The sequence below is a fragment of the Bicyclus anynana genome, chromosome 5, assembly GCF_947172395.1.
Source record: "Bicyclus anynana chromosome 5, ilBicAnyn1.1, whole genome shotgun sequence".
Classification (NCBI taxonomy): domain Eukaryota; kingdom Metazoa; phylum Arthropoda; class Insecta; order Lepidoptera; family Nymphalidae; genus Bicyclus; species Bicyclus anynana.
In genome coordinates this window covers 14,680,251-14,699,801 of record NC_069087.1, presented here as the reverse complement: position 1 = coordinate 14,699,801, position 19,551 = coordinate 14,680,251, and the positions used below count along the sequence as shown (strand labels likewise).

At 38.2% G+C, this 19,551-nt stretch overlaps 1 protein-coding gene across 1 annotated transcript; it reads left to right on the top strand.

Moving 5' to 3' along the window:
* Positions 1-1,239: 1,239 nt before the first annotated feature.
* LOC112043378 (luciferin sulfotransferase) lies at positions 1,240-16,945 on the top strand. Its single transcript, XM_024078779.2, has 8 exons — positions 1,240-1,365; positions 1,885-2,019; positions 2,420-2,519; positions 2,594-2,762; positions 3,105-3,231; positions 4,268-4,362; positions 15,018-15,198; positions 15,819-16,945. The coding sequence occupies exons 1-8, from the start codon at positions 1,278-1,280 to the stop codon at positions 15,899-15,901; spliced, it is 978 nt and encodes a 325-aa protein (XP_023934547.2). The 5' UTR covers positions 1,240-1,277; the 3' UTR covers positions 15,902-16,945.
* Positions 16,946-19,551: the final 2,606 nt, after the last annotated feature.

Genomic DNA, 19,551 nt, shown 5'->3' with positions numbered 1-19,551 from the left:
TTCACACACGCAGAGAATTGAGAAAATTCTCTGGTATGCAGGTTTCCTCACGATGTTTTCCTTCATCGATTGAGACACGTGATATTTAATTTCTTAAAATGCACACAACTGAAAAGTTGGAGGTGCATGCCCCGAACTTGTAAGTAGGTATACTAAAATCCTAATGGAAACCAAATCTGTAATCCAATGAATTAATTAATTTTCAACCAAGTAAAATGCGAGTTATAATTAGAAGTATGTAGAAACCGTCGCGAGAAAACCTACATACCCGAGAATTTTCTTAATGCGCGAGGTGTGTGAAGTCGTCCAATCCGTATTGGGCCAGCGTGGTACGCTATTAGCCAAACTCCTCTCATTCTTAGAGGAGACTCGTGCTCCACAGTGGGCTGAACATGGGTTGTTAATGATGATCATGATGTAGAAACCATAAAATACTTTATTATGACTTCTATCTGTTTGTATGTAGGCAGGTACTCTTATATAATACTAGCGGACTCGCTCAAGCTTCGCTTTGACTTATTAATTTATTTATTTGCACTTCTTCCCTATCCCTACCTTACACTACCATACTCCTACCCCTACCCCTACCCTACCCCTACCCCTACCCTACCCCTACCCTACCTCTACTCTACCCTTACCCTACCCTACCCTACAACTACCCTACCACTACCCTACCCCTACCCTATCCCTATACCATAAACCTACCCTACCACTACCCTACCCTAATAAAAAGAATATTTGCCATATCTTTTTTTTAAATATGACCAATATTCCCATTCCCCTCCAACTAGTCGGGAAAGACTGTGCTAGGAGTGTGTACGACAATAGACCAACGGGGTGAGGATCGAACCACTGCCCAGTGATGAATCCAACCGCTTACCGTTGAGCTATCGAGGCTCTAAATGTTTGTAGCAATACAAAGACATAAGCCGACATAATATCTTTTGTTCAGATAAAATTGTGATAAGAATAAACTTGCGTTTAGCATCTTGACAGATATATTTTGGTAGATTTGTTATCAATGATAACATAATATGCAACTTTTGCTTGCAAATATATTATGCAACTCTTGCTTGCAAGTACTCTCGAGTAATACCACGATTGAATTGTTTTATTGTGGCATTTAAATGTGGATGAAAAATAAGATAAAATAAAGCGAATTAGAACGATATTTACCTTATACTTTGTAGTACTGCAGCGGTTTTGGAATGCTCAGTTTTAACCAAACTGCTGTGTTGAGTAGCTGGATTGTAAATAAAGAGATTCCAACTTTCGCGATGGACGAAAATTGTATCAAAGATTTTCCGTTTGTAATTGAACAGCTGGATCCAAAAGAAAATGAGGAGATATCGGAAAATATACGAGGTAAATATACGAGTAGTTACATTGTCCATTCTAATATTGTAAGTAAAGGTTGTGAGGTGGCAGGGGGTAACAGGTAAGCTCTGGATAATATAGTGAACTTATTTTGAAAAATCTTTTACTTATGGAAACAGGGACGTAGCTAGTATCAGCCGTATCAAATATACGAGTCGGACTACAGGGGCCCCTTACTAAATCTTAATACCTACTATAATAAAAATACCTACGATCGAGTTTATGGCATTGTCATCATCGTTAGTTTTAAAGCATAATAATTTAAATAACTCTCTTTCCGAAGTTGTTTAAGGCAATATTAATTTATCCTCATATTTCCACGGAAGTGGAAAATACGCGGGGGAAACCGCGAGGTTCTACTAGTTTTAAATAAAGTTTTTTTACCTTTTTCATAAAAAAATAACAGATGTCATTCAATACCTACATTCAATAATTACATATATGTTAATGCTTAATCTGATTATAGGCATTTAATAATTACAATATTAATGCTTAATCTATATATAGGTTACAAGACGGAGTTTATCCGGATCGGCCCCAAAAAATACTTCATCATGAAAAAGTATGCGTCGGTAGCCGAGGCTATTTACAACTTACCACCGAAACCTGAAGACACTTTCGTTATTACTTACCCTAAATCAGGTAATCACTATAAATCATTACAATCAATTTAATAATCCTATAACAATGACAAGACAATATTTGATTATAGTCTAACCCGATTAATTTTATTTATCATAAGCAGTATAATATGCTAATCAAAGATAATATGTAACTGTATTTTGTTTAATAGTCCAAACAAAGTTTGTAGAAATTAAGTCTTGGATTCAAGCATCGGCCGAAAAATAATCATTATACTAATATCGATGGATTCAAGAGAAGAAATCTGTACAAAAGATAAAACATATTAATACAAAATGGATTTCTATTTCTTTTTAATTTTTTAACAGAGCTACAAACAGTGTTGACTTTTAATAAAATATAAAGTGATGTTCATTTATCTGTAATGTTAATTAATAGTTAACAACCTCTAATTTTTCAGGAACAACTTTGACCCAAGAATTAGTATGGTTGATATGCAACAATTTAGATTATAAGACCGCTGCGTCAACTATTCTCAATAAAAGATTTCCATTTCTAGAGTAAGTTGTCCAATTTTCATAAATGTGATTCAAATTAAGAAAAAGATAGATTGATTATGATCCCGTATTTGCAGAGCGTCCGCGTTTGTTAGCGTGAAGGTATCAGAAGATAACGAAGACGTCGTGAAGAATCGCTTAACGACAAAAACTATTGAAAATATAACAGAAATGCCCTCGCCGAGATTCATCAAAAGCCATGCACCTTTATCGTTACTGCCACCATCACTATTGGAAAATTCTAAGGTACACAAACTTATTGACTAACTTCCAAAAAGAAGGAGGTTAAGCGTTCGGCTGTATGTATTTTTTTTTGTTTCATAATCTTTTTGACATAAAAATGGAACCGACATTTTGATTTTCATTAAAATTAAATGAGGCCAGTCTGGAATCTCCTTCAAACAAAAAAAAAATCAAAATCAGTTAATAAAACGAAGTTATGAGGTAACAAACATTAAAAAAAACATACGCGTCGTACTCCTCGAGAACCTCCTCCTACTTTTGTTAATAGGTTAAAATATGTCATGACCTTTGATTACAATAACATAATCCAATCTTTACTTATAAGTAAACTATTTTCTTTTATAGGTTGTATACATGATGCGTGACCCAAGAGATGTTGCTGTTTCTTACTACCATCATCATAAGTTGATTAAAATGATGAAACCTGATCAAGAATTTAAACCATTTTGGAATTACTTCATTTCGAATAATAGTAAGATGACGTTGTATATTTGTTTGTCTTGTAGAGATCAGTTTTACGACACAATTTCAATTTATTTAATTGCAGATTGTTTATGTAGTTACATTAGCTGGTTGTGACAATAAATCTTAAAGTTCGTTATACAATTCGCCATATACTGGCATGCAAAACTTACACCCATTCACTTCATCGTTCATTGCCATCATTCCTCCTTCTTGCGTCATATTCCTTCTCATAGAGGGTCGTGATATGTGATATGATGAGTGATATATAAATAACACAAGCTTACTTCTTGACGATGTCGCGCCATATGTCTCGGCTATTTTGGCCTCGTGTACCTTGGTGTCGAGAGAGGCGCGGATTTGGTCTGACCTATACGTGGGCTACGTCCTCAAAGTCTCCTTCCACTTTGCCAGTTATCACTAATTTATCTAAGGAAGTCTAGTCTCCTTCTCTTCTATGGCCGAAGTATTCGAGGATCCTCTGAAGATAGGCGGTGGACAGTCTCTTCGAGATGTTAAGTTGTTTAGCACCAATACATGTGCTGTCCACGGAATACGGAGAATTCTTCTCTAGTACCACATCTCGAGAGCGTCTATGCGATGCCGATCAGCTGATCTGATCGTCAATTTGTCATTATTAATTTCATAGTTTTTGTAAAGTACATTAAACATATCATTATTATCAACATCATTGACGTTCACCTAGCACCACTGTTTTGAGCCTGGCTGTCAGCGGCTCTGTAACCGGCTCGACATTTTCAGTCCAGTTAGTGGAGGTATAACACTGATCTTTCTATTGTGGGTTCCCCAGCACTTTGAGACTATAACGTCCATCGGCCGTTGTGACTTCAGCTTTGTGACTCTTTGTACTTTGTGTCGGTAGCTTTACTTCTTCTGCGAATCTTCTCATAAGTGATTCTATCACACAGAGATAGTTCAAAAGAAACTGAGCCTTCTTATGAAGCCATAAGAGATTTATTTGCTTTTGTTATCGATTTTTTATTTTTGTTAATTTTTCATATAATTTAGTTTTTTCATTGTTCTAGTGTTTTGGACTCCCTATTTTGAACACGTGCTAGAAGCGTGGAAAAAAAGAAAACATCCAAATATGTTATTTTTAATTTACGAGGAAGTCACTAAGGTAAGCAATTAGTCAATGATAGAAGTACCTACTACTAGGTTTACCTATCAGGCAATTTTCAAATTATGTTGCGTATTATAACAGCTTTATAAAGAAAATAAACTACCTTACCTACCTTAACCAATCTTATAAAATGGAGGATTTTATAAATTATCCATTGATCCATGGATTTTTTGATTGGGATAGTTTGCTATAGCCTGTAGGTATCATAAGTAGTGACCTGGACTTCTAGTCGAATATCATATATATCGAATATCATATATAAATATAATATCTATAGACAGGTCATTGCAAAGAGGAGAATACCTAATCTATTCAGTGCACTACCTACGCTATCATTACAAACATGTTTTAAAAAAATATATCTTAATAAATTATACGTTAGATTAAATAACATTATAGCTCCGACAATTATAGTTAGATAATTATAATATTATAGCACCTATATTCCGGGGTGTAAGGGGGAGGCTAGTACCAGTCTGTCTCCCCAATTGCCAACCTCACCTGCTCGTGGTGCACCCTGCAGATGGACCGACGAGGCTCTGGCGACCGACGAATGGCGGTATATCTATTCCCAAAGGCTAGATTATGAAATGCCTTAGGCCGGTGTCGGGCAGCAGCGACATCGGCGCGAATAATCTAGCACTGCGCTGACCAACCCGCATGCCCAGCGTGGTCAGTATCGGGCAAAACTTTGTATGGACCGAACAAATAAAACACAGCCCCTAGTCCCCGGCAGCCCCGCTATTCCTGGCTCTGGCAGCGGTTACGGTAACGGCGGGGCAAGGGGTGTTAAGAATCTCCGGCAGAGATTCCGCTGCCAACCCCGACGACTAGACCTGGCAACATACAACGCACGCACTTTGAGGTCCGACGAAAAGGTCATCGAGCTGGAAGAAGCTATGAGCAAGTTGCACTGGGATGTCATAGGATTGTCTGAAGTCCGAAGAGAGGGGGAGGGCTCGATAATCCTTGAATCCGGCAACATGCTCTACTACCGGGAGGGCGACCAACAGTCCCAGCGGTGGTGTCGAATTTATCGTTCACAAGTACCTCGTGAACAATGTTGTAAAAGTCGAGAGTGTGTCGAGCAGGGTAGCGTTCCTGGTCCTCCGAATTACCAAACGGTATTCGTTGAAGGTTATACAGGTTTACGCACCGACCTCGACACATCCCGACGAGGAGGTAGAGGTATTGTATGAGGATATTTCTAAAGCCATATATGCCTCAAACTCTTTTTACAATGTTGTGATGGGGGATTTTAAATTTAAGAGGCACGTTGAATATCAACGTTCAGCTGGAACGGTATCGACTGGTGAAGTCTACGCTCCGACCTACTCGTGCCCATATCCAAAACCCCGAGTCCTTTCAACTAGAACTGCAGAACCGCTTTGATTGCCTAGCAAATTGCGAAACTGTGGACGATCTGAACAACAGGTTCGTGGAAACTGTCCATTCCGTTGGGTCTAAGTTCTATAAGACCCACCGTACGAAAAGAACCAAAAAGTTCTCAGACCATACATTTAAACTCATGGAAGAAAGGCAAGAAATGAGATTGCAGTCTTCAGCAGATGCGTCAAAATACCGACAAATCAGTAGACAGATCTCTAAGTCGCAAACCAGCGACTTGCGAAACTTCAATACCGAGCGTATAAAAAATGCAATTGAAAATAATCGCGGCTCAAAAGTTTCCGCCAGAGATCTGTCTATTGGACAGAGGCAGCTGACGCGTTTGAAGACCGAGCACGGTAATCTGATTTCTTCCAAGCCCGAGTTATTAAGTGAGGTCGAGAAGTTCTATGGACAGCTATACACGACTACTCAGCAGCCTGTTGACAACTTGGCTAAAGACCCCAGAGCCAAGTTGACCCGACACTATACCGAAGATATCCCGGACGTCAGCCTATACGAGATTAGTGTGGCTCTCAAACAACTGAAGAACAATAAGGCGCCAGGTGAGGACGGAATCACAGCAGAACTCCTGAAAGCGGGTGGAAAACCGATACTTAAAGTCCTTCAGCGATTGTTCAATTCCGTCATTCACGAGGGCACAACGCCTGAGGCGTGGCATAGGAGCGTGGAGGTTCTGTTCTTCAAAAAAGGTGACAACACCTTGCTGAAGAATTACAGACCCATCTCGCTGCTAAGCCATGTTTACAAATTGTTCTCGAGAGTCATTACGAATCGTCTCGCTAATAGGTTCGACGACTTCCAGCCTCCTGAACAAGCCGGTTTCCGAAAAGGCTTTAGTACCATAGACCACATCCATACGCTGCGGCAGGTTATACAGAAGACCCACGAGTATAACCAGCCACTATGCTTACGTTTGTGGACTATGAGAAAGCCTTTGATTCGGTGGAAACCTGGGCTGTGCTAAGGTCATTGCAGAAATGCCGAATTGATTACAGGTATATCCAAGCGTTGAAGTGCTTGTACGAAAACGCCACTATGTCAGTCCGTATTCAGGATCAGACTACGAGGCCAATCCAGTTGCAGCGAGGAGTGCGTCAGGGAGATGTGATCTTTCCGAAGCTATTTACCGCTGCATTGGAAGACGTCTTTAAGCTTCTGGACTGGGGCGGACTTGGCATCAACATCAATGGCGAGTACATCACTCAACTGCGGTTCGCGGATGATGTAGTCATCATGGCACAGACTCTGGATGACCTTAGTACCATGCTCAATGACCTCAGCAGCGTTTCTCAACAGGTGGGCCTAAAAATGAACATGGGCAAAACAAAAATAATGTGTAATGCTCATGTATCGCTCCACCCAGTTATAGTTGAGAACGCTGCACTCGAAATTGTAGACGAATACATATACCTAGGACATATGATCCAGTTAGGTAGGTCTAATTTCGAGAAAGAGGTGTACCGTCGAATCCAACTTGGCTGGGCTGCATTCGGGAAACTTCGCGACATCTTTGTTCCGTAGACTTTTCAATTTCATAGTGTCATCACAAGTATAGACAATGTATAGAAACTTATATGACACAAATCAGGAAATTTGTTCCGACGTCTCCTCACACGCTGTCAGCTGTCAGCTGTCAGCTGTCGCTTGTCAGACAAGAGCCTTCTTCTTCTTCAATCGCTCAACGCGGCAAGTCGGCGTTCTTCATAGTATCATTACATTCTAAATAAGAACAGTGATTCAAATATTACATTCGTCATTCTTATCGTGCCAGCCATTATTTGAAATTGCCAAGCCTGCAGCTATCTACTAACAGAGGGGTACCCCGGAAAGACGACAGCGCCAGCAATACAAGGTACGTCGAACATTTTTCCTGGTTTCTCCTACATAAATTCCTACGAGCCGGATCAAAATTACCATGGCTTTTAAATACTTGTGTTGGCACTATATTTTTACATAAATTCTTAATATTTCGTATCCAATTCGTATCTTTCAAGTGACTACCTACCCGCATTCCGATCATATTTATTCTTTAATTTTAATTATTACGTATTATTTCTTGAAAATACCTATGCGTACAGTGTTTTTAATCTATATTCTAACTAATTCAAACAATATTTAACCTTAACATTACGTATTTCCAAATTTTCAATAACTTTTTACCACGACGCGGGTACACTTTTCGACCGCTAGCGTCGTGTCATAAAGGTGGTGTCACACATGCCGAGTAAAGAATATATTATAATAATATATTTTATAAATATTACATTTCGCAATATTTCGTATTGTAACACGTAATTACAATTTAACATACTAGTTTCATACTCCGGCGTTGCTTACGTACTCATACATTATTGCACATCATATCACAAAATTATATTTGTATTTTCGTACAAATATTTATCACATAATTCGCAATACTACATTCATACCCAGGCATTACATGCCGATTTCTTACCCAATCGTAATTTACGAGTAGGTAAATATCGTATCGTATCACAAATCTGACATCGTTTCTGCATCTTCGTGCAGAACGATATCATATCTGTATTTTATACAAATTATTATCGTATTTAATATCGTTTTTGTATTTTCGTACAGAGCGATATCGAATCTGTATATTCGTACAGATTCCTGTCATATCCTATATTGCTTCTGTATTTTCGTACAGAGCTATATAATATCTGTATCTTCGTACAGATTATTATCATATCTGAAATCTATATCTCTTTCTAGATATTCGTACCCTTTTGATATTTTTTCATACAGGATATTATCGTAGGTATATTATATCGAATATATATTTCGCACAAATTAATAAAATATTTAGCATAATTGTGACAAATAAACATAAATATTCATTACGTTCTTGTTCTTATTTTTCTATATCAACCTAATTAAACAATTTATAAATATTTATTTTTGAAATATGGAGTTAATACAATTAGTCTTTGAACGAGACGTTTGTATAAATAGTATCCAACGCATGGCTGATTGCATAGACAATGAAGCAGAGTTTCGAGTTCGATCTCGGGAATTAAATAACATAAAGAAACAATTTCAATCAATCCAAGGTAAAATCGAAAAACATACTGCAAAAAAAGGTGAGTTTAACCAAGAAGACCACTTGGCTATTCGTGATAAATTTGATAATTTGTATTACCTGGTTCAAATAGCATTGGACAATTTAAAAATAAATATCAGAAAAAACTCCGCTCATGTAGCTACACCTTTATGTCATAGTCTTTCATCGAGATTAAAGTTACCTACTATTTCGCTGCCAACGTTTAAAGGCGATGTAACTGAATGGAATGCATTTTATGACTTGTTCAAATCTTTAGTCCACGATAACGAGGATTTGTCAGATGTTCAACGTTTTCGTTACTTATTATTGTCGTTGCGTGACGAACCATTAAATTTAATAAAATCTTTTCCTGCGACCGATTCAAATTATCAAAACGCCTTGACGGTGTTAATAAACCGCTATCAAAATAAAAGAATCATCGCGACAAAACACTTTGATAAAATTTTTGATGCTGAGCCAGTTAATGATAAAAACTTAAAACAAAGTTTAAAATCTATCATCAATATTTGTCATGAGAATTTGACTGCTTTAGATTCGTTAGATTTTCCAGTACAACAGTGGAGTTTTCCACTTTTAAATATTTTACTTCGGAAAATACCATCTAGTATTCGTCGACGTTTTGAATTATCCTTAAAAACGCCAAGCGAGGTTCCACCGGTTAGCGAATTGCTTGACTTTCTTGAAAAAGAATTAGCGGCTTTAGAAGTAATGTCGGCTGCCAAAGATAGTGCACCTCTCGCGACTACGTCCGGCAACTTACGCCAACCCGCTGCTGCAGCGCGCATGGTCGGCGGCTCAGCTCATTCTATTTCATCACAGCGAATCGTCTCTTCTACGCCTCCAACATTCACTCGCGCGCATTATAATTCTAAAATTAATAATAATTCGTATACAAAGCCTCCCGCGCACAGCGTTAGTTTTCATAGTTCTACGAAGTCAAACTCAAAAAGACCTTGTTATTTCTGTAATGAATCTCATACATTAAATAATTGCGAATCATTTCATAATTTAGATTTAAAAGATCGTAAAAGTTTTATTAAAGAAAATAAAGTTTGTTCAAACTGTCTTTTCAAAAATCATGACACTGACTCGTGTACATCGCGTTACAACTGTAGAATTTGTTCTCAGCGCCATCACACTAAACTTCACGAGACCAATGACAATCCTACACATATCTTAGTTGCTGAAATTTCTCAATTTTCAAATAATACTTTAAATTCTTCGACTGTCCTCCTTACTACTGCATTAATTAATATTAAACCTATCAATTCTAATTCTCAGTCGAATGTCATCCGCGCTTTAATTGATCAGGGATCACAGGCGACTCTTATAACCGAGTCTTGTGTTCAACGACTTGGTCTTCAACGGTTTCGCACTTCTACGAGTGCAACTGTCACAGGAATAGGTGATAAGGATAACCAACCTCGTGGTTATGTAATGTGCGAGATAACTCCGTACAACAAATCCGAACCTAAACTTTATATCGAAGCGCTTATTTTACCTAAAATTACTAGTTATGTACCTACAATTCCTAGTTCATTCGAAACTATAACTCATTTACAAAATTTACCGTTAGCAGATCCTGAATTGCGTTCATCTCGACCTATAGAGTTGCTGTTAGGATCGGATTATACTGATCGTATACTTCTTCATAATATTATCAAAGGGCCCTTAGGTACACCTGTTGCTATCAATAGTATCTTCGGTTTTTTACTTAACGGTCGAATATCATCAACGTTTTCTTCACAAGTTTGTGTGAATGTTAGTACTTATCAATTGGATATGCAAATCCAAAAGTTTTGGGAAAGTGAATCTGTGCTTGAAACTCAGCCTCTCACTAAAGACGAGGTTCTATGTGAATCAATTTATCAAAACACTTATTCTAGAGACTCAACCGGTAAATACACTGTGTCTCTTCCATTCAAAGAAAATGCACCTCCACTTGGTGATTCTCGTGGAATTGCTCTTTCACGTCTTCATAGACTTGAGTCAAAACTCTCAAATAATCATGCGTTGCGAGCTGATTATATCAAATGTCTCCAAGAATACATAGACTTGGGACATATGGAACTTGTTCGAAATCCTTCAACTGCAAATTGTTATTACATACCACATTTTCCAATTGTTAAACAATCTTCAACCACAACAAAGGTCAGAATTGTGTATGATGCATCTTGTAAGACCACTTCTGGTCATTCTCTCAATGATAATCTGTTGATTGGACCTAAGCTTCAACAAGATATTGTTCAAGTTCTTTTAAAATATCGTCTTCATAACATTGTGTTCACATCTGACATCAAAATGATGTATCGTTACATTCAAATTAGAAATGAAGATCGTGACTTTCAACGGATTCTTTGGCGAAATTCAGTAGATGATCCTATACAAGAATATCGCTTATGTACTGTAACTTTCGGCGTCGCATCGGCACCTTTCCTTGCGTTACGAACACTTCGTCAATTGGCTCTAGACGAATCATCAGTTTTTCCTCTTGCATCGCAAGTGTTGTTAAATGACGTGTTTGTCGATGACGTTGTTACTGGAGCTGCTACGTTGGAAGATGCCTTGAAATTACAACGTGAATTGACTGGTCTTTGTAGAGCAGGAACATTTGAACTTCGTAAATGGACTTCCAATAATTCTGAGTTCTTATCTTCTATTAGCAAAGAGGATCTTAATCAGGATGATGCACTCATTTTATCTAGCATTGATGATGATAACTCAGTTAAAATCTTAGGACTCCAATGGAACCCTAAAACAGATACATTTTCTTATCATGTTAACATACCTTCTCCTAAATGCACCAAGCGCATTATGCTCTCTGAGATTTCTAAAATCTACGATCCATTAGGTTTTGTTTCCCCTATAACATTACTTGTAAAGCATTTAATCCAACTACTTTGGATATCTGGAGTAGGATGGGATGAACAACCGCCCCAATCTATTTGTGAGCTATGGGCTAACTTTATTTCAGAGTTCTCACTTATCAAAAATATATCTTTACCACGCCATATTCTTCCTTCATACAAGGAAGTACAAATTCATGGCTTTTCTGATTCCTCTGAAAAAGCATATGCTGGTTGTGTTTATTTACGTGTGACGGACCACACAGATAATATTCACACATTTCTTATTATTGCAAAAACAAAAGTCGCACCACTCAAAAGGATTTCTCTACCCCGTTTGGAACTATGTGGTGCAGTACTTGTTGCGAAACTTATCGAAAAGGTTCTCATAACATATGGAACTATTTTACCTTTCCAAAATGTCTATGCCTGGAGCGATTCTTCGATCTCTCTTGCATGGATTCGTTCACCATCTCATGAGTGGCGTACATACGTCGCTAATCGTGTTACAGAAATCACAAGTCGCGTACCGGCTTCACAGTGGCGACATGTTCGTTCAGCAGACAACCCTGCCGATGTAGCATCTCGAGGCGTTCTGCCGTCTCAGTTGAACCAAGAACTATGGTTCACAGGTCCATCGTGGCTTAAACTTTCACAACGTGATTGGCCTGTTTCTCACATAGACTTACAAACAAATGAAGAGCGTCGCAAACACACTTTCGTGTCCCAAAAGGAACCTCAAGATTTAGATTTCATAGAAAAATTTTCATCCCTGTCAAAGCTGCTGCGAGTAGTTTCTATGTGCTTTCGATTTTATCATAAATGTCGTAAATCATTTTCTACAGATCAAATTACAGTCCACGAAACCAAATTCGCTCTCCACAGAGTAATTTCACTTGTACAACATGATCAATTTTCAGATGATATATTACAAATAAAAAATAACAAAAACTGTTCTAATCGTTTACAAAAGCTAAAACCATTTCTTGATACTACTGGAATTCTCAGGGTCGGCGGTCGAATTCAAAACGCTAAAATTCCATATGATGCTAAACATCAAATATTGTTACCTAAAAAACACGTTTTTACTAATTTGCTTATCGATCACTTTCATAAAATTCATTTACATGTCGGACCACAAACTTTACAATTTTTACTCTCTCAATATTACTGGATTATATCAGCGCGAGATGCTATTCGCATGCGAACACGCCGTTGCATACGTTGCTATCGTACTCGACCTACAGCACTGCAACCAATTATGGCTCAACTTCCAGCCGCAAGAGTACGTTCTCTTCGACCTTTTCTACACGTAGCTGTGGATTTCGCCGGTCATTTTTATTTAAAATCTAGTCCAATGCGTCGGGCTAGTGTTTACAAATCCTATGTTGCTGTCTTTGTGTGCATGTCCACCAAAGCAGTACATCTAGAATTGGTACCTGATTTATCAACTGCCTCATTTATTAATTCTTTACGTCGTCTAATATCACGTCACGGAATTTGTACTGATGTCTACAGTGATTGTGGTAGAAATTTTGTCGGTTGTGACAGGTATTTGAAGGAACTCGTCCAGTATCTTCAAAACCAATCTCATCAAGACGATATTCAGCGAAAATTAAGTGATCTTTCTATCACATGGCATTTCAATCCTCCATATGCTTCGCATTTCGGAGGTATATTTGAAGCCGCGGTAAAAAGTATGAAATCTCATCTTTATCGCGTTATTGGTAATCTTACTTTATCACACGACGAATTCAATACACTCTTATGCCAAATAGAGGCAGTGCTAAACTCAAGACCCCTGTGTGTGTTAAGCAATGATCCTTCCGATCCGTTGCCACTGACACCAGCACATTTTCTCATCGGAGAACCCTTTACCTCTCTTCCAGAATACGATTTTTCTAACAATAACACCAAACGGCTTGTTCGTTGGCAAGTGCTTCAACAAAGTGTACAGCATTTTTGGAAACGCTGGAGTGTAGAATACTTACAGCAGCTACAACCAAGAGGTAAATGGTTCAACGATAGTAAGCACTCACCCCTCCGTGAGGGTTCCGTAGTAGTGTTGATTGACAACTCGCTACCGCCACTGCAATGGCGTTTAGCACGTGTACACCAACTTCACCCTGGCGTCGACGGTGTAACGCGCGTCGTAACTGTACGCTTGGGTAATACTTTAGTCAAACGATCTGTGGTCAAGGTTTGTCCCTTGCCCATCGAATAATTTATTTTCATGCATCTAAATACTTTATCATTTACTATATATTATTTTATCATATTCATTTTATCATATTATATTATATAATCATTCATTCCTTAATCAGGTATCTATCATTCATTATGTATGTATCAATCTATCACTTTAAAATAAGCTGGGTTATTTTAAGGTCGGCGGCATGTTCCGTAGACTTTTCAATTTCATAGTGTCATCACAAGTATAGACAATGTATAGAAACTTATATGACACAAATCAGGAAATTTGTTCCGACGTCTCCTCACACGCTGTCAGCTGTCAGCTGTCAGCTGTCGCTTGTCAGACAAGAGCCTTCTTCTTCTTCAATCGCTCAACGCGGCAAGTCGGCGTTCTTCATAGTATCATTACATTCTAAATAAGAACAGTGATTCAAATATTACATTCGTCATTCTTATCGTGCCAGCCATTATTTGAAATTGCCAAGCCTGCAGCTATCTACTAACAGAGGGGTACCCCGGAAAGACGACAGCGCCAGCAATACAAGGTACGTCGAACATTTTTCCTGGTTTCTCCTACAATCTTTTTGTCCGAAATTCTTCAGTGCCTGAAGACAAAAGTCTTCGCACAGTGCGTGTTGCCAGTGATGACCTATGGTTCCGAGACTTGGTCGCTAATTATGGGCCTCTAGTCGCTAATTAGTTACAAACTAATTTGCCAAGCTATAGATAATTCTACTCACATTCTTATACTCTTGATGTCAATAGTTTGACGGCATCCGTGGCGCAGTGGTATGCGCGGTGGATTTACAAAACGGAGGTCCTGGGTTCGATCCCCGGCTGGGGAGATTGAGATTTTCTTAATTTGTCCAGGTCCGGCTGGTGGGAGGCTTCGGCCGTGGCTAGTTACCACCCTACCGGCAAAGTCGTACCGTCAAGCGATTTAGCGTTCCGGTACGATGCCTTGTAGAAACCGAAAGGGGTGTGGATTTTCATCCTCCTCCTAACAAGTTAGCCCGCTTCCATCTTAGACTGCATCATCACTTACCATCAGGTGAGATTGTAGTCAAGGGCTAACTTGTATAGAATAAAAAAAAAAAAGTGTTACTAACGATTTTACACAGGATTTGCCAGGAGCAGTACGACGTGTGGCGGACTTCTTCGGTAAAACACTTTCAGACGAACAAGTTTGCAGACTGGTCGACCATCTCAGCTTTGATAACTTTAAGAAGAATAAATCTGTCAACATGGAGAGCTTGCAGCAAAGTGGTGTGTTTACGATCGAAGGTGCTTTTGTGAGAGAAGGTAGAAACAATTCAAGCTTTTCTTATTTATACTTGTATCTTTACTTATACAGAAACTAACGGGCGAAACCTCATGGCTTCTGCTAGTCTATACTAATATTAGAAAGAGGAAAGATTTGATTGTTTTTTATACATATGTTTTGAATAGGCTCTGGAACTACTGAACCGATTTCAAAAACTCTTTCACTGTTGGGAAGCTACACTATCAACGAGTACTATAGGCTATATTTTATCCCCATATCCCTACGGGAACGGGAACCACGCAGGTGAAACCGCGCACCGTCTGCTAGTCTTTCATAAGAATGGATAACTGGGTACAACTAATCAAAGGGCAGTCTATTTGGTTCGATTAATATTGAGTTAACACTGGAGATAGTCTAGCTTCCCAAGAGTGATAGATTTTTTTAAATCGGTTCAGTAGTTTCAGAGTCAAGCAACGCAAGCAAATAATCAAATAATATTTCCTCTATAAAAAAAAAAAGATTCCGACGAATTGATAACCTCCTCCTTTTTTTTGAAGTCGGATAAATATTAGTATAGAAGTTTATATAATAAATAATAATAATTAATTAATTTCTTTTGTCTCTAATAACTAAAAAGTCGGTTATTTACGTCATACAGGTAAGTCAGGCGGATGGCGGGAATATTTCGACGAAGAGATGACGGCTCAGGCGGACGAGTGCGTCGCGACTTTTCATGGCTGAACCTCTGAACCAATCAAGATGATTTTGTATAATTTGATAAATTGTACCTTGGATATAGCAGATCATAAAATACTGCTAATCACGAATTTTTGAAATTAAAAGTTTAAAAATAAAAACTATCAGCTTTCTTAAAATGACATATGCCTGGCTTTCATGGGCTCTTGTTCTATAAATATTGTAATATAAAGACCTGCTGACCTGTCCACTATTTTGGTCTTTATTATCAACATATTAAAATATACATCAAATCAATTGTAAAATATCAAAAAAAAAAAAAATCAAAAATCATTTATTTCAAGTAGGCTCAGTTTACAAGCACTTTTGACACGTCAGTTGACTATTTGTAAAGATTCTACCACCGGTTCGGAAGGCAGGTTCTGCTGAGAAGATACCGGCAAGAAACTCAACAGTTGCTCTTTTGAAAAAGTCATACACTATTATAATTTACAATTGATAACAATTACTGTTTACATTTCTTATAGTTTTACTTCCTGTGTGAAGGTGGAAGCTGATCCAACGGCCTCCAAGCATCTTTATCATCTATATCATCTACCTACTGTATGATATCCACTAGACACCGTATGACATTTGTTACATAGAATCTCGTATTCGTATTTAAGTCAACTAGCATACATCAATGACGGTGAATTAACCTGCTGAGGTAATAAAAAAAATATATTAAAACAACGAAATCCGCACGGACGAAGACACAAGTCTCCGCTAGTAATACATAGAAATTATGCAATAATCACAATATCTTGTAAGGGGCACTTTAAACTTAATTTTATCAGATATTTAAAGATATAACACATATTTTATCGTAATGTTAATAAAAAGATAGTAATGATAAATCAACAAAAATATTATTCTAAAGAACCAACTTTATCGTTCTTGTGTGTTTATGTTATTTCGATTTCAAAATGGAAGAAAAACTTATTAATCAATACCCATACAATATTGAAAAATTAGATCAACTAGAAAATGAGGAGTTAAAAGAATATTTTACAGGTACGAAAAAACTGAATGCATTGTGAGTAACCACGTATTCACTTATAGGTACATATATTATATTCAAAATATTAAGTAAAATTATGTAAAGAAATTATTTTATAAATAAGTAGGTATTAATTGGTTAATAAATAAGTCAATTAAATCATAATCATTGGTTATTAAATCATATTTTGGCCCCAACACAGAATGGATGTAAGGCCCGGTCTCGTGGTACAAAGGAACTTCTCCTCATAGACACTGCTATTTGCCAACAGGTTCGGCGAAACAGAAAAAATCTCACGGCTGCTTGGATAGACTACAAGAAGGCCTATGATTCAGTGCCTCATTCATGGCTCATGGAGGTCATGCGGTTGTACAAGGTCGACACAACACTATGCTCTTTTCTTGAGTCATGTATGAGACAGTGGATGATAGTTCTTCGTCACCCAGGCGCTTCTGAGTGTTCTGAATCGAATGAACTGATAGGGATTAGGCGAGGTATTTTCCAGGGCGATAGTTTGAGCCCTCTATGGTTTTGTCTAGCTCTTAATCCTCTCAGTACTTTACTGAGGGACTCAGGGCTAGGCTTTCGCCTTCGCAGGGGTGGTGAGCTCATATCCCACTTGCTTTACATGGATGACCTCAAACTGTATGCATCAAAGCGTACAGACCTAGTGTCATTGCTGAAGATTACTCAAACCTTTAGCAATGACATAAGGATGGAATTTGGTGTAGACAAGTGTGCGGTCATCAATGTAGAGCGAGGAAGGATAGTGAGCTCCGAGAATATAGTTATTTCAGAAACTGTCATTCTCAGATCACTCCTTGAAGGCGAGACCTATAAATACCTTGGAATGACAGAAGCACTTTGTATTGAGGCAGGGAATATGAAACAGGTAGTGAAGGAACGCTTCTTTGGCCGCCTGAAAAAAGTCCTAAAAAGTCTTTTATCAGGCGGTAACAAGGTGCGTGCCTTCAATAGCTGGGTCATGCCCTTACTCATATACACTTTTGGCATTCTAAAGTGGACTCAAACCGAACTGGATTCCCTGGACTGTAAAGTCCGCAAACTGCTGACGTCATACCGGATGCATCACCCCCGTTCATCTGTAATGAGATTGTACCTCCCACGCAAGTGTGGAGGACGTGGCTTCTTAAACGCCAGGAACCTCCATAATCGTGAGGTGTGCAATCTCAGAGATCATTTTCTCAAGATGAATGTGAGTATGTATCAGGATGTCGTTGCAGTGGATAAGGGACTTACCCCGCTATCCCTAGGCAAAGAGAACTGGCGCAAGCCTATAGTAATCAGTAACTCAGATCGTGTGGCAATGTGGAAGAGCAAGGAGTTGCATGGACGATTCTACAAGGCCCTTACTGGGCCGGATGTAGATCAAATAACATCTGTGTCTTGGTTGCAATTCGGTGACCTCTTTGGGGAAACCGAGGGTTTTGTCTGTGCAATTATGGACGAAGTTATAAAGACGAGAAACTACCGGAAACACATTATGAAAGATGGCACTCTAGACATCTGTCGAGCGTGTCATCGTCCTGGGGAGTCCAGGCATATTGTGTCCGGGTGTTCTCACCTTGCTAACGGCGAATACTTGCACAGACATAATCAAGTAGCCAAGATAATCCACCAACAGCTTGCTCTTCAATATGGCCTTATCGATTTTGAGATGCCTTACTATAGGTACGACCCAGCGTCAGTTCTTGAAAATAGCAGTGCATTGCTCTACTGGGACCGAACGATTATCACTGACAGGTATATTGTAGCCAATAGACCTGATATAGTGCTAGTCGATCGGTCAGTGCGTCGTGCAATAATTGTTGATATTACTGTTCCACATGACGATAATCTGGTTAAAGCCGAAAAGGAAAAAGTATCAAAATACTTGGACCTTGCTCACGAGATTACCGCCATGTGGAATGTTGAGTCAACTATTATTGTTCCGATAGTTGTTTCAGTCAATGGTCTTATAGCGAAAAGCTTCGACCAACACCTTAAGAAGCTTTCGCTTAACTGTTGGATCAAGAGTCGGATACAAAAGGCAGTGATTCTTGAGACGGCGCGTATTGTGAGGAGGTTCCTCACTCTGGAGCCCTGACCACCGGTTGCTTGGACACTCAAATGTCCCGCAGCGGGAGGGTGAATTTTTTTTTATAAATTTTTAATAATGTTTTGTATTTTATACTTATATTGTTAAAAATTTAAAAAAAAAGAAGTAATAAATAAATGAGAGAGACATATTTAAGTCAATTATATGTATTTTTTTTTCATTTTAAAATAATCAAATGATAATTTAAGGTGATACAAAACAACTCCAACTTTCCAAGAATCAAAGAAACGGCTAAAACCCTTTTATGTCTATTAGGTTCCAGTGAAGAGTTTGCCCGCGTTGGCCCTAAACAATTCTTCTTCCAGAAATCATTTATAGCAGATTTACCCAGTATTTACAATTTTCCACTGAAGACTGACGATACATTTGTTATAACGTATCCAAAATCAGGTAAAGGGTCCTTTATTATAATAAGTAAGTTATTCAAAAATTTATTTTGAGTTTTTGTTTTATCGTTTAATAAAACCGCAAAAACTTTAACTTTTTTTTGTTCCAAAAGTTTTTACGTGAGTGGTATTTTATTAATTAAAAATTACT

Excerpts from the sequence above, each read along its gene's own strand:
- LOC112043378 (XM_024078779.2), top strand. The coding sequence starts at position 1,278 with ATGGACGAAAATTGTATCAAAGATTTTCCGTTTGTAATTGAACAGCTG. Across the intron at positions 3,232-4,267 it reads TTACTTCATTTCGAATAATA|TGTTTTGGACTCCCTATTTT; the intron begins GTAAGATGACGT and ends TCATTGTTCTAG. Across the intron at positions 15,199-15,818 it reads AGGTGCTTTTGTGAGAGAAG|GTAAGTCAGGCGGATGGCGG; the intron begins GTAGAAACAATT and ends TACGTCATACAG.